The following is a 24,653-nucleotide window of genomic DNA, read 5'->3' on the forward strand; positions in this document are numbered from 1 at the left end:
GTTTTTGCCACTTTTTACGGTGTTCACTGAAGGGCTTAACTTACTTATGTGACAGCTTTATAGGTCGGGTTGGCGATACCGAATACATGTACTTTTTTTGTTTTTTTTTATAATTTACTGATTGGGTTAAAATAATATACATACACTGGGTGCAGAATTATAAGGCAAATGAGTATCTTGATCACATCATCCTTTTTACACATGTTGTCCTACTCCAAGCTGTATAGGCTCGAAAACCAACTGCCAATTATGTAAATCAGGTGATTTGCATCTCTGTAATGAGGAGGGGTGTGGTCTAATGACATCAAAGCCCTATATAAGGTGTGCTTAATTATTAGGTAACTTCCTTTCCTTTGGCAAAATGAGTCAGAAGAGAGATTTGACGGACTCTGAAAAGTCAAAAATTGTGAGATGTCTTGCAGAGGGATGCAGCAGTCTTGAAATTGCCAAACTTTTGACGCGTGATCACTGAACAATCAAGCGTTCCATGGCAAATATCCAACAGGGTCGCAAGAAGCGTGTTGATAAAAAAAGGAGCAAAATAACTGCCCATGAATTGAGGAAAATCAAGTGTGAAGCTGCCATAATGCCATTGGCCACCAGTTTTGCCATATTTCAGAACTGCAACGTTACTGGAGTATCAAAAAGCTCAAAGTGTGCCATACTCAGGGTCAGGGACATGGCCAATGTAAGGAAGGCTGGAAAACGACCACCTTTCAACAAGAAACATAAGATAAAACGTCAAGACTGGGCCAAGAAATATCTTAAGACTGATTTTTCTAAGGTTTTATGGACTGATGAAATGAGAGCGACTCTTGATTGGCCAGATGGATGGGCCCGAGGCTGGATCAGTAAAGGGCAGAGAGCTCCACTCTGACTCAGACGCCAGCAAGGTGGAGGTGGGGTACTGGTATGGGCTGGTATCATCAAAGATGAACTTGTGGGACCTTTTTGGGTTGAGGATGGAGTGAAGCTCAACTCCCAGACCTACTGGCAGTTTCTGGAAGACACCTTCTTCAAGCAGTGTTACAGGAAGAAGTCGGTATCGTTCAAGAAAAACATGATTTTCATGCAGGACAATGCTCCATCACATGCATCCAAATACTCCACAGCATGGCTGGCCAGTAAAGGTCTAAAAGAAGAAAAATAATGACATGGCCCCCTTGTTCACCTGATCTGAACCCCATAGAGAACCTGTAGTCCCTCATAAAATGTGAGATCTACAGGGAGGGAAAACAGTACACCTCTCCGAACAGTGTCTGGGAGGCTGTGGTGGCTGCTGCACACAGTGTTGATCGTAAACAGATCAAGCAACTGACAGAATCTATGGATGGAAGGCTTTTGAGTGTCATCGTAAAGAAACGTGGCTATATTGGTCCCTGATATTTTTTGTTTTGTTTTTGAATGTCAGAAATGTTTATTTCTAAATTTTGTGTTGCTCTATTGGTTTACCTGGTGAAAATAAACAAGTGAGATGGGTATATATTTGGTTTTTATTAAGTTGCCTAATAATTCTGCACTGTAATAGTTACCTGCACAAACAGATATCCTCCTAAGATAGCCAAATCTAAAAAAAACCCACTCCAACTTCCAAAAATATTAAGCTTTGATATCTATGAGTCTTTTGGGTTGATTGAGAACATAGTTGTTATTCAATAATAAAAAGAATCCTCTCAAATACAACTTGCCTAATAATCCTGCACACGGTGTATTTTTTATAGATCGGGGACGCCCATTTATAATTATTATGACCCCTTTTAAAAAACCACGTCCTCTAAGAGTTACAAAATAAAAGCAGATACCGAGAATTACACTAAGTATATAGAGCAGGAGATGCTGCACTGTGCAGGGTATATATATACAGATACTAACTTGTGTGTGTGTGTGTATATATACTTATACAGGGCAGGGTTGTCTTTAAATTTACATTTTGTGGCAACACAGGTGTGCACCTATCCATATAAAATTGAATATACAGTATGTGAACATCTAACCTGGGTGGGAGACATGTCTAGGATAGAAGAAGCTTAAGCTTAAAGATGTTACATTTATTATAGGATTTCATCAACTTACTCATGCTCTTTTTCTTTACGAGGATGCTAGTTGTATGATTTCCCTCATATACTTTTAGTGTCTTATTTACTGGGCACAGTGTACAATAAAGGTCACATTTTCCCTTTAGCATCTTATTTATCTTCATTTCATTTAATTTTCTAATTTTCACTTTGGCAAACTTTATTTTCAGTGTGGCACATAGACCTGCTAAGACACGATAAATGTGGAATGACTGTGCTAAAAATAAGGCCATATGACTTATAATAGTAAACTGATAACAAGTTCTCGACCTACCACCTAGAGACCGTTGATGCAAAGTCAGCGCAACTTTCCCAGTAGCTACAGTGACTAAAATGACACTTTTAAAAATCTAAAATTCAATATCAATGTGAAAGAATATTTATTTTTATTACAGTTTTACCAAGCTCTAATACTGTCCATTTTACTTAGCCATATAATGGCAAATATTGATTTGTATTTAAATTAATTGAAAAAAAGTACAATTTATAAAGTCTATATCTACTTAGTATTAGTGAAATAAATTTGCAAGAAATGTGGAAACAAAATTTTGGGATATTTCTAATTAAGATATAATTTGGTTGCTAAGGTGTAAATAGTCATCTAAAAAATAAAATATTTGACATGAAATGTCATTGCTTTTTCACAAGACTATATGCCTTATGACTATTTATGCACAGTACTGTGCAGAAGTCTTAAGTAGATGTGGAAGAAATGCAGCAAAATGAGTATGCTTAAAAAAATCCAAGTATTAAGAGTTTATTTTTATAAAAAATAAAGTCAATGACCAAAAGAAAAATCTAAGTGAACTCCCTATTTGGTGTAACCACACTTTGCTTTCACAACAGCATTCCAGCAATTCTTTTAGGTACTCTTGTACCCAGTTTTTGAAGGAACTGTCCAGTAAGGTTGTTCCAAACATCTTGGAGAACGAACCACAGATCTGTATGGAGGTTTGTGCAAATCTCTTCATGAAATCCAAAACAGACACCATGTTGTTGAGATCAGGGGACTGTGGGGGCAATATTATCACTTCCAGGACTCCTTGTTCTTCTACTGTCCTCAATGTTGTCTGCTTCTTGGTGTCCTCAGTGCTGAGAAATACAGGCAGATACATATTCATCATGCAATAACATCAGTGAGCTGGCTAATTGACTTCAAAATTATTCTGCAGTTGGACAATGACCCCAAATATACAGCCAATATCATTCAGTGAAAATAGGACGTCCTGGAAGTTATAAAGGTCCCACATCTGCGTCTGACTGATACTACATGAAATGTCAGAGGGATTTGGGTAAGCCTATATCCACAGAAGGTCTGTAGTTAAGTCTCCAAGATGTTTGGAACAAAATCCCTGCTGAGTTCCTTCAAAAACAACAGGGTAGGTCATTTATATGGATACCCCTAAATAAAATGGGAATGGTTGGTGATATCAACTTCCTGTTTGTGGCACATTAGTCTATGGGAGGGGGGAAACTTTTCAAGATGGGTGGTGACCATGGCGGCCATGTTGAAGTTGGCTATTTTGGATCCAACTTTATTTTTTTCAATGGGAAGAGGGTCATGTGACACATCAAACTTATTGAGAATTTCACAAGAAAAACAATGGAAGTATATGGAAGTTTCTTTAGAAGAATTGATGCCTTGATGCTCCGAAGGCAAAGGGTGCTCCACTAAATTTTTATGTGATTAAGATTTCTCTTTTGTTTATTTACTTTGCATTTTCTTAATTGATTCAAATAATTTATTAACTTTTTTTTAATAAAGTTTTCATTTTTTTTGTTTGTACAGTTGTCTAGTTGAATCCATGTAGTCATGGATGTCACGTCTCACATCACTGCTGCAGCCAAACACAGAGACCGGAGACGCGGCAATAGAGTGGTGGAGGGTGAGTACCCTCTGGCTTTGTCATTTCATGTCTACAAGAGTTTGGGGACTACTTTGCTTAAAAGGTGAGGCTGAGTATGATCTATTGCAGCTAGTAATCATGATCATCGCTTTATTTTACAGATCTGCATTTCTGATAAAATCCAGAAATATTTACAAATATTCAAGAGGTGTTCCAGTTTCCATAAAGAAAGATCATTCATTTAATGCAAAGTTCTCTAATTGAAGATCTGATCTTCTAGTACACATATTATAGCTAATATTGCTTGAAAAACAACTATTCCTCTGGATCTTGCCATAAATATTCCATCAAGCATGTGTTTTCAACAGGGAGAGGGGAATTCCAGGCTTTTAGCATCGACTTGCTATAAATATGAATAGAGCCAAACAGCTCAGATCACTGTGTTGTGTCCGGTTTTGGGTACAGCAGATTTAGCTCCAATTTAGTACATGGGAACAGCTAATACACCATGAATAGAACTGCAATTTTCAGCTCTGTTAACTGTTTATATCCGTCCGCCACTGGAGCTGAAAACTTTTTAGCAGTGGGGTTGTCAGGTGTTGGTCTCCCACTAATTTGAAATTGATAACCTATCCCAGAAAATGATACAATAAACCTCGGCACACTAGTGTGCCGAGGTTTATTGTATCCCTTTCATTGTTTGATTAACCTCTGAGCACCAGACATTAAACAGTGAGCACCCCGATTATCTTAAATCTATCCCAGAAACTAATATTTTAATCCTGGAAAATCACTTTAACCCCTTTACCAACGAGGGTGGTTTGCACGTTAATGAATGGGCAAATTTTTACAATTCTGACGACTGTCACTTTATAAAGTAATAACTCTGGAATGCTTTTTTCACAAAAAAATTGAATTCAGATCCAAATTTTTTTATTTTGACAAGAGTAACAGGAAGAAATGAACCCCAAAATTTGTTGTGCAATTTCTCCTGAGCATGCCGATACCCCATATGAGGGAGAAAAACACTGTTTGGGCGCACGGCAGAGCTCAGAAGGGAAGGCGCTCCATTTGACTTTTTGAATGCAACATGTGCTGGAACAATTGGCGGATGCCATGTCACATTTGGAGAACCCCTAATGCGCCTAAATAATGAAAATCCGCCCACAAGTGACAGCATTTTATAAACAAGATGCCTCCGGGAACTGATCTAGATATGTGGTGAGCACATTGACCCCTCATGTGTTCCATAGAAGTTTGTAACGTTGAGCCGTAAATATAAAAAAAATCAAATTTTCCCCACAAATATGTTTTTAGCACAAAATATTGCATTTTCATACAATTTGTTGCTGCGCAATTTCTCTTGAGTACATAAATACCCCATATGAGGGAGAAAACTACTGTTTGGGCACATGGCAGGGCTCGGAAGCGAAGGAACGTCATTTGACTTTTTGAATGTGAAATTTCTTGGAATCAATAGCAGACGTCATATCCCATTTGGAGAGCCCCTGATGTGCTTAAACAGTGGAAATCCCCTACAAGGGACCACATTTTGGAAACAAGACCCCTCAAGGAATATACTTAGATATGTGGTGAGCACCTTGAACCCCCAGGTGCTTCACAGAAGTTTATAACATTTAGCTGTGAAAATAAAAAAAATCACATTTTCCTAACAAAAATGTTATTTTGGCCCCAAATTTTGCATTTTCATATGGGTAGCAGGAGAAATTTCACCATACCGTTTGTTGTGCGATTTCTTCTGAGTACGCTGATACCCCATATGTGGGGGAACACTACTTTTGAGGCACACTGCAAAGCTCAGAAGGGAAGAGGCTCCATATTGGAGTTCAGACTTTACTGGAATGGTTTGAGGGTGCCAGAGCCCCTGAGACCCCTGAAAACTAGAAACCTCCCATATGTGAACTCATCTTACATACTACACTCCCCAATTAATTCCTCTAGGGGTGCAGGCATCATATTGACACAACATGTGCCTCGGTGAAGAAATAATAAATTATATTTTTACCACTAAAATGATGTTTTAGCCCCAAGTTTTTAATTTAAAGGGCTAGTATGAATTTTTTTAAACAAATTGCGGTCCATTTTTCCTGAGTGCATCAATACCCTACATGTAATCGGGAAATATTTTTCAGGCACAGTGCAAAGCTCAGAAGGTAAGGAGTGCCAGCTTTTACTGTTATGGTTTGCAGGTGCCATGACCCACTGGGATAGCCCATGAGGTGCCAGACCAGCAGAACTCCCCATAAGTGACCCCATTTTACAAACTACACCTCTCAATGAATTCATCTAGGGGTGCAGCGATCATATTGACACCATGGATGTGTCACAGAATTTTATACCATTGGGCAGTGAGGACAAAGTAACTACATTTTTATCACCAAAATTTTGTTTTAGTCAAAGATTTTACATTTTCACACAAGAAGTAGGTAAAAATGGTCCCACAATTTCTACTGAATGTGGCAATACCCCATATGTGACTGTATAGTGCTACTTAACCATACGGAGAGACTCAGGAGGAATGAAGCGCTATTTGCCTCCATATACAGAGCCCCTAATTGCTAGAAGAGCAGAATCCCCTCTCAAGTGACCCCATTTTGGAAACTATACCCCTTGGGGAATTTATCTACAGGTGTAGTGACAATTTTGACTCCATGGGTATTTTCCAGAAACAAGCAACAATGAATGTTGCTGAGTGAAAATTGCAAACTGTCATTGTAGTGACCAGTACGTTGTAGTCCCCAGTGTGTCATACCCAGCCCGTGCTTCTGGAGGCATGCATCCATAAGTTAGGTGGGCTCTCATCACTTCACAAATGCCAAACGTGGACGCAATATGTGGTTTAGGTACACTGTGGTGCTCATAAGGGAGAGGGGCATTTGGATTTGAGAGCGGAGAATTTGCTGAATTTCTTTTGGCAGGTGAGGAGCCATTTCGCTTTTCCAGAGCTTTTGTACTACCAGTAATGTGGAAGCACCCTATCTTTCCATTAACAGATGACAGACCTGAGTGGGGACTTGCTTTTTTTGTGAATTGAGTTGAAGCTTTTATTGGGAATATTTTACATAACGTTTGGGATTACAGTTATACGGTGCTCTACGCTAAGGGGTTTCCATTTAATTCTCTGAGCGACGTGATTCACATGAAACCCCGAGGGATCCATGCACTATAATGAGGCAGTAGAGTATCTCTGGATTCCGTCTGGCCTCTGTTCAGAAGTGCACAAAACTGTGGCCGACAGCACTTTTATGGAATCCTAAAAAGACGGACACCCCTGGATCACAGGTCAGGTGGCATCCATAGTGCTTTCATCTGCCTCATTATAGGGAATCTTCCACCAGAGGTTTCGTCTGAATCACGTATTTCAGAGATGTACACGGAAACCCCGATGTAAGTGCTCAGTGCAGGATAAATGTGCGCAAAGCCTTACTGCGATCTTTGGGAAGCAGAATGAAAAAATCAACAGCACGTGACGAAGTGGTTTTATTTATTTTTTACACCGTACCTCGTGTGGCATAAGTGAATAGAAGACTTTATTCTTTGGGTCGGTGTGATTACAGCGATACCAGATTTATATCGGGTTTTTTTGTTTGGCAGCTGTCACACACTAAAAAACGCTTTTTATTGCAAAAAATAGTTTTTGCATCACATTTTGAGAGCTATAATTTTTCCATATTTTAACCCACAGAGTCATGTTATGGCTTGTTTTTTGTGGAACGAGTTGACCTTTTTGTTGTTTTTATTGGTACCACTTTCGGGCACATGACATTTTTTGATCACTTTCTATTTTTATTTTTGGGAGGCATAATGATCAAAAACCAGTAATTCAGGATTTTTTTTGGGGGGGGTTATGCCGTTCCGTATGTGGTAAAATTGATGAGGCAGTTTTATTCTTCTGGTCAGTACAATTATACTGATAACACTGATGACAACACTGCTTCAGCTGGCAGCCATCTCAGCCTACCCTCCCATACACAGGAGCTCTTGTTCAGCCGAGCGCTCCTGTGTCCTCTATGAGAACGTTGCCAACTAACCTATCGGCTGGCAACTTTACTCCTGGAGGACAAATGTGATCAGCAGTCCAAAATTGGACAAACGTGATCGACTTCTTCCCTGACCATCAATAGGCCGGCCATAGTAAGCAATGCAAACTGAGAGATCTGTAATAGATTGCTCATTCTGGATAGGCAGTACAGTACCTGTTTACACAGGAAGATGCAGAGAACAATGATCTTTTCAGGTGCACAAAAGATCATTTCACTCGATCAACCAGCGTTTTGCTCTTTTCTTAAGTGAATGGCAGCCGGTTTACATGGAAAGATTATTGTGAAATGAGCTTGTTCACAATAACCTTTCAGTGTAAATGCAACTTAATTCTGCTGACTCTGATGCAGAGTCCTACTTTCAAAATGCCTCCATATACATTGGACAATGCATTGGTTCAGACAGCAGGCTCACAAAGCGGGCTAGTCACATCCACAAAATGCAGAGCTGACTGGCTCCAATGTGCAGTTTAGGGCTCATACTCACTTGCGAGAGACTCGCACGATTCTCCTGCGAGTATCTCGCATTAAAACCCGGCACAGCCGCCGGCACTGGGACCAGAGTGTGTGGCTACATGCTTTTCTATGCAGCCGCACGCTCCAATCCCAGTGCCGGCGGCAGTGCCAGGTTTTCAAGCGAGAGACTCGCAGGAGCATCGTGGGAGTCTCTCGCAAGTGAGTATGAGCCCATAGTTTGTAAATCGGACTAGAATAGTTCATGTTCGGATTTTCTATACAGGTCTGTGTGGAAAATCAGCCATGTGCAATGGTGGTCTGTGTGCTCTTTGAGTGCACCCTGTTATGCACATGGACAGCACACAGGCAGAAAACAGTCGCCTGAATGAGCTGTAAAGTTGGTTAAAACCTGCTGGTTTTGCAAAACTGGCAGATCAGCTAATGCAGGGGTCTCAAACACGTGGCCCAACCAAGAGCCTAATAATGCCCCTGAAGCTGTCATCTGTGGCTTGTGTGGTCCTGGGCTCCTGATGCAAGGAGTAAGCAGAAGGAGGAGCGTCCACCACCCATTAATTACATTGTGCTTCAGCATAGGTGTGCTGGAGCCGAGACATCCTGTGATGCTGGATTACTGGTCATAGTAGAATATGGAGAGGATGTTTTTTTTTCTTTCACCCCTTCCCGATATCTGTCATACATGTATGATGCAACAGGAAATGACTCCCTGTAAGCCACAATACATTTTGATGAATCTGAATACCAATTTTCAAAAAACTCACTGTCACATCCAAGCGTGTGAACAGGTGCTTAACCTACAGTCACCAACTCATATACCGTATATTCTCTCATAAAAGCAGAGATTTTCAGCCTATTTTTTGGGGCTGAAAGTCCCCCTCTCGGCTTATACGTGAGTCATATACCGGGGGTTGGTGGGGGAGGGGGAGCAGTGGTGTCAGATCATACTGACCCCCCGGCGCGGTCTCTGCAGCCCCCCGCTTCTCCCGCAGTCTTAGGCACCTTCCTTCAGCAGTCACGTGGTACCGCTCAATGTATGCGCATATTCATGAGTTTAATGAGCGGTACCACGTGACTGTTGAAAGAAGCTGCCGGAGATCGTGGGAGAAGCAGGGGGGCTGCAGAGACAGCGCTAGGAGTGGGTAAGTATATGCAATATTAACCTGTCCCTGGTCCACCGCTGCGTGCCGCTCTGTCCTCCACGTCCTCTGTCTGTGATGTTCAGGTCAGAGGGCGCGGTGACATAGTCAGTGCGCGCTGCGCCCTCTGCTGCCTGAACGTCACTGACAGAGGACCCGGAAGACAGAGCGCCGTGCAGCGGTGGACCGGGGACAGGTGAATATCGCCAGTGCCGCAGTACTGAGCCAGTGGCAACACTGGCACCTGTCCCCCATAGCGCATCAGTGTCACCGCCTGCTCAGGACACCGGCACCTGGCCCCCAGCAATGAGAGGTGAGTATGTTGTTTTTTTTTATTTGCAGCAGCAGCATATGGGGGCATAATGTATGGAGCATCTTATGGGGGCATATTGCATGGAGCATCTAATGGGGCATAATGTATGGAGCATCTTATGGGGCATAATGTATGGAGCATCTTATGGAGGCATAATGTATGGAGCATTTTATGGGGGCATAATTTATGGAGCATCTTATGGGGCCATAATTTATGGAGCATCTTATGTGGGCATAATGTATGGAGCATCTTATGAGGGCATAATGCATGGAGCAGCTAATGGGGCATAATGTATGGAGCATCTTATGGGGCATAACGTATGGAGCATCTTATGGGGGCATAATTTATGGAGCATCTTATGGGGCCATAATGTATGGAGCATCGTATGTGAGCATAATGTATGGAGCATCTTATGGGGACATAATGTATGGGGCATAATGTATGGAGCATTTTATGGGGGCATAATGTATGGAGCATCTTATGTGGGCACAATGTATGGAGCATCTTATGGGGGTATAATGTATGGCGCATCTTATGGGGGCATAATGTATAGAGCATCTTATGGGGCCATTATTAACCTTTGTGCAGCACTATATGGGGCATATTTTGTATAGTGCATCTTATGGGGCCATTATTAACCTTTGTGCAGCATTATATGGGGTGTATTTTGTATGGAGCATCTTATGGGGCCCACCATGAACTTTATAGAGCATTATATGGGGATCCTGATTCAATATGGATATTCAGAAACATTTAACCTACTGATGTCTCAATTAATTTTACTTTTTTTGGTATCTATTTTTATTTTTGAAATTTACCAGTAGCTGCTGCATTTTCCACCCTAGGTTTATACACGAGTCAATAAGTTTTCCCATTTTTTGTGGCAAAATTAGGGGGGGTCAGCTTATACTCGGGTCGGCTTATACTCGAGTATATACAGTACACTCAAACAAGAAAGGAAGCACACTGTAGCGCCATAGCATGCAAACTTGAAATATGAAAAATGAATTGTATTACTGCATTAGAAATATGAAAAATTGAGAAAGCTTGGCGCATAAAATGGCTAATTTATGTGTACCTGGAAACCACGGTAAGGCATTTCTCGTTTTCCAGGACCCTAACCTAATACCAATCCTCACATAGACTAAAGTCTTCATCTGTATGGGAACCTATGTAAATCCTCTCCTTAGACCAAAGTCTATATCTCTGTGGAGGGGTGGTGGCCCTACTTTCATTAAAAGCACCTGCGGCTAAGAGGTGGAGTGCTCAGTCAGAAGGTCAATGAATACAAATTTCAAAAAACTGACCGTCACATCCAAGCATAAACTAATTTTGAACAGGTGCTTAACCTAGGGTCACCAACTCATAATCTGAATACCAATACCATCAGTGAACTTGATAAGCTAATTGATGCAGCTCAGACGGATCTCCGTGGTCGTTGCTCCTCTGAGTGAATACAGACCTTTGATGCAAAGTTAGACAAGACCATGGATGCAACTGTTAAGAAAATTCACAAATCACAATCCTCTAAATTTATTAGGGTTTTGAGGGACTACCAGCGTAAGATGGTTTACCAATGGAGGAAAACACCTTCCTAGCCTCCTTGTGTACAAACGCACTCCCTCTAATACATCCATCTCCTCCTTAAAGGGAATCTGTCACCCCTTTTCTGAGATATCACATAATGATATCATTCAATTGTGTGTCACATAAGGATTCTCTTAGTACTTTTGCTTCCCCCTGACCCCGCACCTTTCATGCTTAAATACCTTTTTTATATCGGTTCAGATGTATGTAAACTGCCGCTGTCCGGTCCGCTGGGCGGGGCTTATTCAACTGCTCCCTCCTCCCTGTCTTGCTCTACGCATTTCTTCTTGTGTAGAGCAAGACAGGGAGGGGGGAGCAGGTGAATAAGCCCCGCCCATCGGACCGGACCGGACCGTGGCAGTTTACATACATCTGAAACCGATATAAAAAAAGGTATTTATGCATGAAAGGTGCGGGTTCAGGGGGAAGCAAAAGTACTAAGAGAATCCTTATGTGACACACAATTGATTGATATCATTATATGATATCTCAAAAAAAGGGTGACAGCTTCCCTTTAAGTCATCAGTCTGATACACCAACTAAAGGATCGCGTGAGGGAACACGTTCTCGGTATACAGGTGGTAGCTGACAACACGGATTTGGATTTGGACCCTGCAAACGTTACATCCACGGGAACTGTATGAAAACCTCAGTTTTGCCCCTTTTCTGTGATCACTGCCTTGCTGTGTTTCATGCATGTGTTCTTTCATGCACTTGTGTTTTTAACCATTTACCCTTATTTCTTCTAATTATGGTGTTCTATTCATCATTTTTTAGGACCGTCTTCCTTTTGTACTATATTCTCTGTATGAATGTTGTATTCTATTTTGTGTATTCTCTGGTGCTGCTTCGGACCACTCATGGCCATCTTGTCATTGGTCCATGAAATCGCAGCAGAAAATGACTTCATCTTTTATATATAGTTCATATTTATCATAATTTTTGTATATTTATGTATTTTTAAATTTTTTGTATTGACAATTTGCATTTTTCTTAAGCCTGCATATACATAATAACTGTGATACAAGTGATGTAATTGTTTTTGTACATGAGACATTAGTGACTATGCCAGATACGTGCCATAATTTATATCCTTAAAGATTATAATTGATTACTATTTGCTATTGTCAACCATGGTACGCTGCTGGCTGTGCCACTGATGTGTCATAGCATATACTATATATTGCATTATACTGTGGATCGCTATTATTTTTAATTGTGTCAGCATATTTCTATTTTTACCAATTGCATATTTACTGTATATTTGCTATATATTGATATATATATTACGAATTACATATTTACTGTATATTTGCTATACATTGATATGTCATATGTTAGCATTATGTAAACATATATGATGCACGCTCAGTACTGTTATTTCTGTCTTGGTTACCCCTGTGAGCATCCAGTGCACATTATCTCCAGTGCAACTTGCCCATTGCCACGGACAGCATGCATGCACACACTATCCATGCTATCCCCACCAGCTTTCCGGGCCTTCATGCGGTGTCTGATGTCGAGTCACATGGATCCTCCCATGTGTTCCTGACGTCACCTGCCCCATGACGCAGACGCCGGCCAGTATTGCAGCTGCCATGGTGATGGATGCCTCACTTTTAGTCCATGGCAACACCACTCTCGGTGTGTACCTCTTTTAAACTCTGGTCTTTGACCATTCCCCATACCCCCTGCAAAGGTTTGCTTCCGAAACGAGCGTTGGAGTGGACGCACAGATCCTGTGAGCTCCTGCTGGTGCTACTTTTCAGGTATTATGATCTATGATCAATCTTATTGTTACCTTCAGCATCACCCTGGACCCAGTGTTTGGATTTCTGCCTTGTGGCCTGTGCATTTCGTATTACCCAGTCCCTGGTATTTGCTGGAGTTAGCAACGTTCATTTTTCTGTTTTGTACCTGACACCATATTGCAGGGCTTCCCTATATTTTCCTTTTTCCATAGTATATGCATTACTACAAAAGTTCTAGTTCTGTGGGATATGTTAACTCGCTGAATCCTGTGTAAACCTTGCACATACCTTGTTTATGTTTTTTCTGTGTGTTACATGTCCATGTCTCCCTTTGCCTGTTGTACTATTCAATAAAGATGTTGTTATATTTTACCATATATTGGACTTTATGATCGTTTTTTGCTTTTCTCCTATCCTTAAACCACAATACATGTATGGTGCGATGACAGCTCTAGCTCACAAGCAGAATCTGCACCATCATCAGTAGATGACCAGGATGGGTAATAGCACCAATCGCACCCATTTAATTAGAGTTGTTTGTCAGTGCCGCAGGTGCGGTTACAGCCACCGTTCACTATACACAGAGCAGTGATTGAAACTATGCTGGCGCCACCCCTATGACTGAAAGAGTGAGGCTGCTGGGGGGAATAAAGGCCACTTTTCAATGTAAGTCTACAGTTGTGGCCAAAAGTATTGACACCCCTGCAATTTTGTCAGATAATACTCAGTTTCTTCCTGAAAATGATTGCAAACACAAATTCTTTGGTATTACTATCTTCATTTAATCTGTCTTAAATGAAAAAACACAAAAAGAATTGTCCTAAAGCAAAATTGGATATAATTCCACACCAAACATAAAAAAGGGGGTGGACAAAAGTATTGGCACTGTTCGAAAAATCATTTGAGGCTTCTCTAATTTGTGTAATTAACAGCACCTGTAACTTACCTGTGGCACCTAACAGGTGTTGGCAATAACTAAATCACACTTGCAGCCAGTTGACATGGATTAAAGTTGACTCAACCTCTGTCCTGTGTCCTTGTGTGTACCACATTGAGCATGGAGAAAAGAAAGAAGACCAAAGAACTGTCTGAGGACTTGAGAAACCAAATTGTGAGGAAGCATGAGCAATCTCAAGGCTACAAGTCTATCTCCAAAGACCTGAATGTTCCTGTGTCTACCGTGCGCAGTGTCATCAAGAAGTTTAAAGCTCATGGCACTGTGGCTAACCTCCCTAGATGTGCACGGAAAAGAAAAATTGACAGGAGATTTCAACGCAAGATTGTGCGGATGTTGGATAAAGAACCTCAACTAACATCCAAACAAGTTCAAGCTGCCCTGCAGTCCGAGGGTACAACAGTGTCAACCCGTACTATCCGTCGGCGTCTGAATGAAAAGGGACTGTATGGTAGAAGACCACAAGAATACCCCACTTCTTACCCCGAGACATAAAAAAGCCAGGCTGGAGTTTGCCAAAACTTACCTGAAAAAGCCTAAAACATTTTGGAAGAATGTTCTCTGGTCAGATGAGACAAAAGTAGAGCTTTTTGAGCAAAGGCATCAACATAGAGTTTACAGGAGAAAAAAGAGGCATTCAAAGAAAAGAACACGGTCCCTACAGTCAAACATGACGGAGGTTCCCTGATGTCTTGGGGTTGCTTTGCTGCCTCTGGCACTGGACTGCTTGATCGTGTGCATGGCATTATGAAGTCGGAAGACTACCAACAAATTTTGCAGCATAATGTAGGGCCCAGTGTGAGAAAGCTGGGTCTCCCTCAGAGGTTATTGGTCTTCCAGCAGGACAATGACCCAAAACACACTTCAAAAAGCACTAGAAAATGGTTTGAGAGAAAGCACTGGAGACTTCTAAGGTGGCCAGCAATGAGTCCAGACCTGAATCCCATAGAACACCTGTGGAGAGATCTAAAAATGGCAGTTTGGAGAAGGCACCCTTCAAATATCAGGGACCTGGAGCAGTTTGCCAAAGAAGAATGGTCTAAAATTCTAGCAGAGCATTGTAAGAAACTCATTGATGGTTACCGGAAGCGGTTGGTCGCAGTTATTTTGGCTAAAGGTTGTGCAACCAAGTATTAGGCTGAGGCTGCCAATACTTTTGTCTGGCCCATTTTTGGAGTTTTGTGTGAAATGATCAATGTTTTGCTTTTTGCTTCATTCTCTTTTGTGTTTTTTCATTTAAGACAAATTAAATGAAGATAATAATACCAAAGAATTTGTGTTTGCAATCATTTTCAGGAAGAAACTGAGTATTATCTGACAGAATTGCAGGGGTGTCAATACTTTTGGCCACAACTGTATGAGAGCCTTGTCCTGGCTCTCATAGACTAAAGGTACTGTCACACTTAGCGATGAACCAGCGATCCCGACCAGCGATATGATGCGGTCAGGATCGCTGGTACATCGCTAAGTGGTCGCTAGTGAGCTGCCACATAGGCAGATCTCACTAGCGACATCGCTGGGGACGGGGGTCGCTACTTACCTGTCACACCAGGCGATCCTGCGTCCTCCCGCCCGGCTCCACGCGTCGCTCGTCCTTACAGCAGGAAGCGCCGCAGGAAGCTGACGACGAGAAACAGTCCTGAACGTTCTCGCGTGATCAGTGATAACCAGCAGGGGAGCTGGTCGTAGGTAAGTATCAGACACAGCGATATCGCTAGCAATATCGCTATAATGTCACTAGTTATAGCGATATTGCTAGCGATATCTCTTAGTGTGACATGCCCTTTACAGTCATGGCCAAAAGTTTAGAGAATGACACAAATATTAATTTTTACAAAGTCTACTGCTTCATTTTTTCTAATGGCAATTTGCATATACTCCAGAATGTTATAAAGAGTGGTCAGCTTAACAGCAATTACTTGCAAAGTCAATATTTGCCTAGAAAATTAACTCTATCCCCCAAAACACATTTCAACATCATTGCAGCCCTGCCTTAAAAGGACCAGCTAACATCATTTCAGTGATTGCTCCATTAACACAGGTGTGGGTGTTGATGAGGACAGGGCTGGAGATCATTCTGTCATGATTAAGTAAGAATGACACCACTGGACACTTTAAAAGGAGGCTGGTGCTTGGCATCATTGTTTCTCTTCTGTTAACCATGGTTATCTCTAAAGAAACACGTGCAGTCATCATTGCACTGCACAAAAATGGCCTAACAGGGAAGAGTATCACAGCTAGAAAGATTGCACCTCAGTCAACAATCTATCGCATCATCAAGAACTTCAAGGAGAGAGGTTCCCTTGTTGCCAAAAAGGCTCCAGGGCGCCCAAGAAAGACCAGCAAGCACCAGGACCGTCTCTTAAAAGTGTTTCAGCTGCGGGATCGGGCTACCAGCAGTGCAGAGCTTGCTCAGGAATGGCAGCAGGCAGGTGTGAGTGCATCTGCACGCACTGTGAGGCGGAGACTCTTGGAGCAAGGCCTGGTCTCAAGGAGGGCAGCAAAGAAGCCACTTCTCTCCAGAAAAAACATCATGGACAGACTGATATTCTGCAAGAAGTACAGGGAGTGGACTGCTGAGGACTGGGGTAAAGTCATTTTCTCTGATGAATCCCCTTTTCGATTGTTTGGGACATCTGGAAAACGGCTTATTCGGAGAAAACCAGGTGAGCGCTACCACCAGTCTTGTCTCATGCCAACTGTCAAGCATCCTGAAACCATTCATGTGTGGGGTGGCTTCTCAGCCAAGGGAATGGGCTCTCTCTCAGTCTTGCCTAAAAACACAGCCATGAATAAAGAATGGTACCAGAATGTCCTCCAAGAGCAACTTCTCCCAACCGTCCAAGAGCAGTTTGGCGATCAACAATGCCTTTTTCAACATGATGGAGCACCTTGCCATAAAGCAAAGGTGATAACTAAATGGCTCAGGGAACAAAACATAGAGATTTTGGGACCATGGCCTGGAAACTCCCCAGATCTTAATCCCATTGAGAACTTGTGGTCAATCATCAAGAGACGGGTGGACAAACAAAAATCTTCAAATTCAGACAAAATAAAAGCATTGATTTTGCAAGAATGGACTGCTATCAGTCAGGATTTGATCCAGAAGTTGATTGAGAGCATGCCAGGGAGAATTGCTGAGGTCCTGAAGAAGAAGGGTCAACACTGCAAATATTGACTTGCTGCATTAACTCATTCTAACTGTCAATATAACCTTTTGTTACTCATAATATGATTGCGATTATATTTCTGTATGTGATAAAAACATCTGACAAACACACATAAAAACCAGAGGCCAGCAGATCATGTGAAAATATAATATTTGTGTCATTCTCTAAACTTTTGGCCATGACTGTACAATAAGGGCTTGTGACTTTTACCTCTGACTTCCTGTCAGTCAGAAGTTGCTGTCGCAAAATGGCATCAGCGGACCAGAGTGGCGCTAATAAAATGTGAAAACAGTGGCAGGTAAGGTATAATACTACGGTATGGGACATTAGATTAGTAGCACCATGCCATGTGCTGGAGCAGTGCTTTTGGGTCGCCCTCCCAGGGCTGTGGGGTACTCGGTACCGGACCGGTGTCAGGGGAATGTGTCACAGCAGCAGTGACCCGGACCGTGGCCCTGGGCGCCCAAGTCAATGGCGGAATGTATATGTAATTAATGGAATAGTTCGTGACGCCACCTGTGGTGTTTGGCAAGCAAGGTGTTAAGCCAACGCTGCGTGCAGATCCTCTGGGGCTGATGGTGTGTTGCAGCATAGATGGTGTAGCTCCCCACAGGTGAAGCTGTAACCTCAGGGCAGTATAATTGCAATAGATGAGAATAGGCGCAGGCGGTGTGAGGAATGCTGGTACCCAGATGTAGCGGTGCTGACGGTGTTAGTGCACAAACGAAGGGAAGACACCAGGGCTTGCAGTTCCAATGCTTTACTCACAGTTCGTGGTACACACTGGTGCCCGCTTCCATGCCGCGTCCTCCGGGGCAGAGACTCAATCAACCTCCTGGGCAAGTCAGGATTCTCCTCTCCAACACTCCGCCAACATGTACCTTTCCTGAACTACTCCTCTATTTCGCCTTAAGGTGTGAAGAGCTCCAGTACTGTGGTACTCTGGAGTTCCTCCTGTCAGATGTTCCTAACAACTCTACTCGTATGGCAGACAGCTGTAGCCTCTCTTGGGGACTCCCTTCTCCGGAGTACTGGCTCTCTATTCAGTTGCTGTTGTGCCCCAAGTCTTAGATGGGAGTAGTGCATTTACAGCCAACTACTCCATCGGTGTCTGCTGCAGAACCATAAGCGTCCATACAACCTCGGGGACCGGGCCCCGGCCTTGCGCTGAGAACCTATAGGCAGGGTTCCTCTTCCAACCCACGTCTCCTATCTGTTTTCCTACTTCTTCATTCCGCACTGTTCTTTCTCTCTCTTATGGAAGCTTAGGTTAAAGTTCTACGTCTTTCTCCTTCTGTTCCTTTCCCGTGCCAGCTGGCTCAGATCACTGAGGCAGCTGCAGCACTCCTTCTCCTCGGACCCATCCTCAGACTCTCCTGACTGACTGTCCAGACTCCCCTCAGGCTGACCTCTCAGACTGATCTGATCTGACTGACCTCTAATTCTATATATGGATCTCAACTCCACCCAACTCCACTCCACCCACCTCCCAGCACTTCCAGTGTTCCAAGCAGGGAACCACCAGAGGTGCTCTGCTACTCTCTAAGCACTGAGCCGCAATGTGGTTGTGCTGAACTACCCTGTCGTGTGGGATGGAGTGTTGGAGTGTGGAAAGGAGCTCCCAACTTACCTAGGTGGTGGGGCACAACACCTTAGGAGAAGGTGCAGTACCTCTGTGGCGACTGAGCCTCAGGGGCGCCACACTTTAACCACACAATCACTGGAGCAGTGCTTTAACTGCACAACAAGTGGGCCTGTGTTCTCTCAAATGCCAGGGTTGAATTTCAGTCTCAGTCCAGCCCAGATGATCAGTGTTGTTCATTGGCCAACCCCCTAGGATAAAATTATACTATAAGGTTACTTTGAACACAGCCTGATGATGTGCATGTTTAAAGTTCAGCTTTGGATCAAGCAGACCTTTTTACAATGCTTTTATACACTATTCAAAAACATTCACATGTCACTTTCCTGAAGATAAAAACAACCAGCACAATTAACCAGCATGTTGAGCCACGAGCCAATGTCCCAACTTAACATGCCAAACACACACCTATTTAGCATGAGATAAGGAATCTTTATTGGCCTTCTGTAATGGCCAAGACTGATAAGACACATTGGGCGGGAAGGAAAGTTTGCCGTGGGCACTCCTTTTTTTTTTTCAAAATGCAATCTTATTTTGAAATAACTGTGCAAACCACTTGGGAAAAGAGACCAGAGCAGCAGTTTCAGTAACTATGGGTGACTTTGAAAAGGACCATCAATTTTCTGAACTTTCCGGAACCTCTGCCTCAGAAACTGAGCACCATCGTGCAAAGCATGAGAGTTCAGGTAAGATAGAGTGGAGGTCTTCTACTATGTGGAATGTATGACTCTTTCTATAGTTATTTATTTATATATATTGCACACCCCATATATTCACAGTTCTGTTTGATACATTAGTTAACATAACATGTACATTATGGATACTATATCATTAATCATAACATAGCAGATGGGAGGAAGCATTTATATTCATAAATTGCTGGAGATTGTATTTGCTTTATTTTTCTCTTCAGCTTCCTTTATCGTGTTATTTACAAGGTGTAACTCCATTTTCGATTTTCAATGACTTTTCATAATCCACATGGAACAATAGATAACTTTGCAAATTATTATGGTCTTGAGTGACAATATGGATTCTACTCTGTTCATAATGTTCGAAATGTTCAAGCTACAGCAAATATAGTGGAAGTATGAGTCTATGAATACTACCAATAGGGGGCGCTAGAAGAAAAGTAACCTTAACCATAAAACATACTTTGCCGGCAATATTTTTCGCTGTCGGAATGACTTTTTGTACAACTAACTATTGTTCAATAGCCGAGTGATTACACACTATGTACAATATATCTGGAAAATTTGAATACGCTTATTTTTTACACTTTTTATTTACTATGATAGGTATAACCATTCTCCTACCTGTCATCTGCTCAGCTTAATAATGATTATTGGTACATCTCTGGCCTCGTAACCAATTAGTATTGTCTGCACACTTTCAACACAAGGTCCATGGAAACAAAAGTGGAATTTGTTTGCTGCTAGACCTGTATACAGTATCTAAGAAGATAAGGTGCATGGACACCAGTTAATGCTAGCTGTGTGAATCCACCCTGTAGATAAGCTTCTGTACAGTTTACGTTTTACAATATACTGTACATGAAAATTTCAGTGCACAGGAAAAGGTGTTTCAGGAGATAGTTTGTGCGTGTTTCTCAACAAACTCACGTTTTAGCTAGTAGTTGGAGGCTTTATTTCTATGGAACAAACTACACAAGCCTAAATGTGTTGTCCGGGCATATAATATAATATTGATGACCTACCGGTAATTATCAGTATCTAAAAAATTTCCTTCAGTTAGAAAGAAAAACCCAATTTGTGTTTTCATTAGTGTCATTTATACCCTCTGGTGTTAAAGTGCATAACTGGAATATCCAATAAGACACCCTATTAGCCAGCCTCAATATCTAATACATGTGAATACAAATTGTCTCTTCTGAGAGGAAGATGTCTAGAACTCTAGTGCCACCTATTGGAAGTAGCAATCCTAAAAGTCAATGTCAACCCTTTAAGAGCCTTGCTACATGACTTAGGATAAAAGCCAAACCAGACATTGACTTTTAGGATTGCTACTTCCAATAGGTGGCACTAGAGTTCTAGTCCTCTTCCTCTCTGAAGAGACAATTTGCATATTTCCCAGAGGAGCATTGCGGCTTTAAGTCTCCTCATCTCGGCATGCTTAGAGTGTCTTTCCCAGCAAGGAGAAATGATACTTCTTGCATGTGAATACAGAAACTGCTCTAGGATTGTCCGCTTCAAATAAATAGGGTCTCTACTACGTTTACCCAAAATGTGTCTGGCAATGCTGTGATTCAGCACTAGTTTTCTAATATTCAAGTTTCAGCTGACTAGAGGTTAAAGGCTAAAATGTTCTTTCCATTTTTACACCATCTAAATGTAATATTGGGTCCTGCACCTTCACTGATCAGAGCACAATTCCATTCATGTGTAGCGCCCGCTGCCGAGGACTGTTTGTCAGTTCCTATTTAAGAGGATAGGAGCTGATCCACAATACTCAGCAGTGGCAGCTACACATTAAATAAAGCTGTATGGTACATCTCTTTTCAATGTTTAATTAACCCACTGCCAGAGCTAATAAAAGTTGGTAATTGTGAATGTTGGACCCCACAGATCTAATATTGACCTATACTAAGGATTGGTCATCAATATTATATGCCCAGACAACCACTTTAAATGTGCATATACAAGAACAATGCATTTCAGTAATAGCCCATTGATTTCAGTAGGCATCATCCTATGCTTAAAGGGAACCTGTCACCCCCCAAGGCATTTTTAAGTAAAAGAGCCACCTTGTGCAGCACTAATGCTGCATTCTGTCAAAGTGGCGCTTTTATTTAGCGCCCCTTCCACCGCAGAAATAATCGTTTATAAAATTGGTCAAACATACCAGAATTTTGACCGGGGGCAGGTCTTTCCTCCCTCTGACACTGACGCCTTGCATCCATCATTCATTTCTACTATTTCTACTATACATCATTCTCTTCTACTAGAGAAGAGAGAGAGAGGATTCAAAAAGATATAAATAAACTAGAGAAGTGGGCAGCAACTAACAGAATGTTTTTTTAACAGGGAAAAATGCAAAGTACTACATCTGGGCAATAAAAATGAAAAAAGCATATACAGAATGGGAGGAATAGGGCTAAGCAAAAGCACATGTGAAAAAGACTTGGGTATACTAATAGATCACAGACTGAATATGAGTCAACAGTGTGATGCAGCAGCAAAAAAGGCAAATGCAATTCTAGGATGTATTAACAGAAGCATACAGTCTAGATCACGTGAAGTTATTATTGCCCTCTACTCCTCTTTGGTCAGACCTCATCTGGAATATTGTGTCCAGTTTTGGGCACCACATTTTAAAAAAGACATCAACAAACTGGAGCAAGTTCAGAAAAAAGCGACCAGAATGGTGACCGGTCTGCAAATCCTGTCTTATGAGGAAAGGTTGCAGGATTTGGGAATGTTTAATTTGCAAAAGAGAAGATTGAGAGGAGACTTAATAGCTGTCTACAAATATCTAAAGGGCTGTCACATTGTAGAAGGATCAACTTTATTCTCATTTGCACAAGGGAAGACTAGAAGCAATGGGATGAAACTGAATGGGAGGAGACACAGATTAGATATTAGAAAAAACTTTTTGACAGTTAGATTGATCAATGAGTGGAACAAGCTGCCACGAGAAGTGGTGAGTTCTCCTTCAATGGAAGTCTTCAAACAGAGGCTGGACAGAAATCTGCCTGGGATGATTTAGCGAATCCTGCTTTGAGCAGGGGGTTGGACCAGATGTCCCAGGAGGTCCCTTCTAACTCTACGATTCTATGATTCCTCCTTATGTCTTTGCTCCACCTCCTCTGTGTTCAATTTCAAATGCTGGAGCCTGCCCTATAATATATTTTCTTGGGCATGTGCAGTTAGCACTACCCGTTCTCTCACATCACTTCATGGCCTGGCTATTGCGCCTGCATGGACGCGCAGCCAGAGATCCCACCCCGCAGTGTGAATAAATCATAGGTGACTGCGGGGTAGGATCTCTGGCAGCGTGTCCACACAGGCACGATAGCCAAGCCAGGAAGTGATGTGAGAGAACGGGCAGCGCTAACTGCGCATGCCCAAGAAAATATATTATAGGGCAGGTGCCAGCATATGAAATTGAACACAGAGGAGGTGGAGCAAAGACATAAGGAGGAAATGCATGATGGATGCGAGGCGTCAGTGTCAGAGGGGGAAAGACCTGCCCCCCGGTCAAAATTCTGGTATGTCTGACCAATTTTCTAAACGATTATTTCTGCGGTGGAAGGGACGCTAAATAAAAGAGCCACCTTGACAGAATGCAGCATTAGTGCTGCACAAGGTGGCTCTTTTACTTAAAAACGCCTGGGGGGGGGGGTGACAGGTTCCCTTTAAGAGAATTTTTCACTCACTTATAAAGCTTTCAGAAAGAAGAGATCTTTATACAATAAATAAATGTTGGTTACATCCCTGAACCACTGCCGCTCTAGAGGAGCTATTGTGGTGACTAGTGGACAAGAGATAGTCATTGTTGATGTGATGATGCTGTAGATGCTACATTCAGCTGGAATGCCTCAACTCCAAGTAACAATTTCATAATCTGTGAAATGAAGTAAGAAATGGCATGCAATCAGTGTGTGTTCACCAGTGCTTCGGAAAGTAAAAGTCACAAGAAATCCTCTCGTCTGTGTCATGTCCACTCAGATAAAGCCTTTTATACCAGCCAGAGCTATAGATCTTAAGATCAGCACTCTACATTTGGAACACTACCTTTTATATACCTTTATATTAGGATTCAGTCAGTATTTAAAGAGGGTCTATCATGACAAAATTGCCATCATTTTTTAACAATCTGCCCCCCAAATAAATGTTTGTTTTTTCTAAATATAATTAAAAAATAGAACAAGTTATTGTGAGATCGCCTGTCTTGACTGAACTTGTGCTGACTATATCATTAAACTAATATTGATTTTCATCCTAAATGTTTCTCTATTTATTTTAATAATATAATAGCTTTTCTAATATGGCTTAATTAAACAGTCCCTACCCTTTCCTCTCTAATCTAATTGTTTGGAGATGGAAGGGTAAGGAGAGGGAGTGGGAACAGAGCGCACTGTCAGTGCACATTGTAAGGAGAGAACGCAGCGAACAGATACCAGCCTTGCCCCCAAAAAGTGATGTCTGTTTTTGGGTGCGGGGATTGTCTCTGCTCATTGGAATATCTCCTTACAATGTGCACTGACAGTGCGCTCTCTTGCCAGCTCGTCACTTCTAATTAGAGCTGACACTGTCACTGTGCACTTAGAAAAATATTACACAGAAAGAATGGAGCTCGTTCTGGGTATACGTTGGAATTGACAACCGGCGCATGCTCAGTATAGCAGGGACAAACTCAGCCCCTGAAACTGACGCAATTGATGACCCTTCGTTTCAGGGTGGGGACAGAGGCTGTGACAGTAATTATTTTATTACAACACATTATAGTATTATTTAATATTATTTCTTATCTTCTGTCGTCATAATTGTGTTTCCTCATTTTCAATTCCTCAAGAATTTCTATGTAAAAATGTGAAATAACAACAAAATGAAAAATCTCATTCCTGCTGGTCTTTTATATATCATTTCACCTACATGCCATTTATGTGGACTAAGAACATA

The 24,653-nt window shown here is 41.9% G+C and overlaps 1 protein-coding gene across 4 annotated transcripts in view; it reads left to right on the forward strand.

Annotated features, from left to right (window-relative positions):
• HEMGN (hemogen) overlaps positions 1-24,653 on the forward strand; it is a 143,755-nt gene that overhangs the window by 96,429 nt on the left and 22,673 nt on the right. For 2 of the 4 annotated variants that reach the window (XM_073549717.1, XM_073549716.1), the window contains one exon: positions 3,865-3,961. In XM_073549717.1, coding sequence (XP_073405818.1) covers positions 3,889-3,961 — 73 coding nt within the window. In that variant the 5' untranslated portion in view covers positions 3,865-3,888. Of the gene's footprint in view, positions 1-3,864; positions 3,962-19,545; positions 19,698-24,653 lie in introns of those variants that run through there. The other 2 variants (XM_073549715.1, XM_073549718.1) reach the window with 2 other exon arrangements.

The sequence above is a fragment of the Dendrobates tinctorius genome, unplaced genomic scaffold (assembly GCF_039654945.1).
Source record: "Dendrobates tinctorius isolate UK_male_01 unplaced genomic scaffold, ASM3965494v1 ptg000160l, whole genome shotgun sequence".
NCBI lineage: Eukaryota > Metazoa > Chordata > Amphibia > Anura > Dendrobatidae > Dendrobates > Dendrobates tinctorius.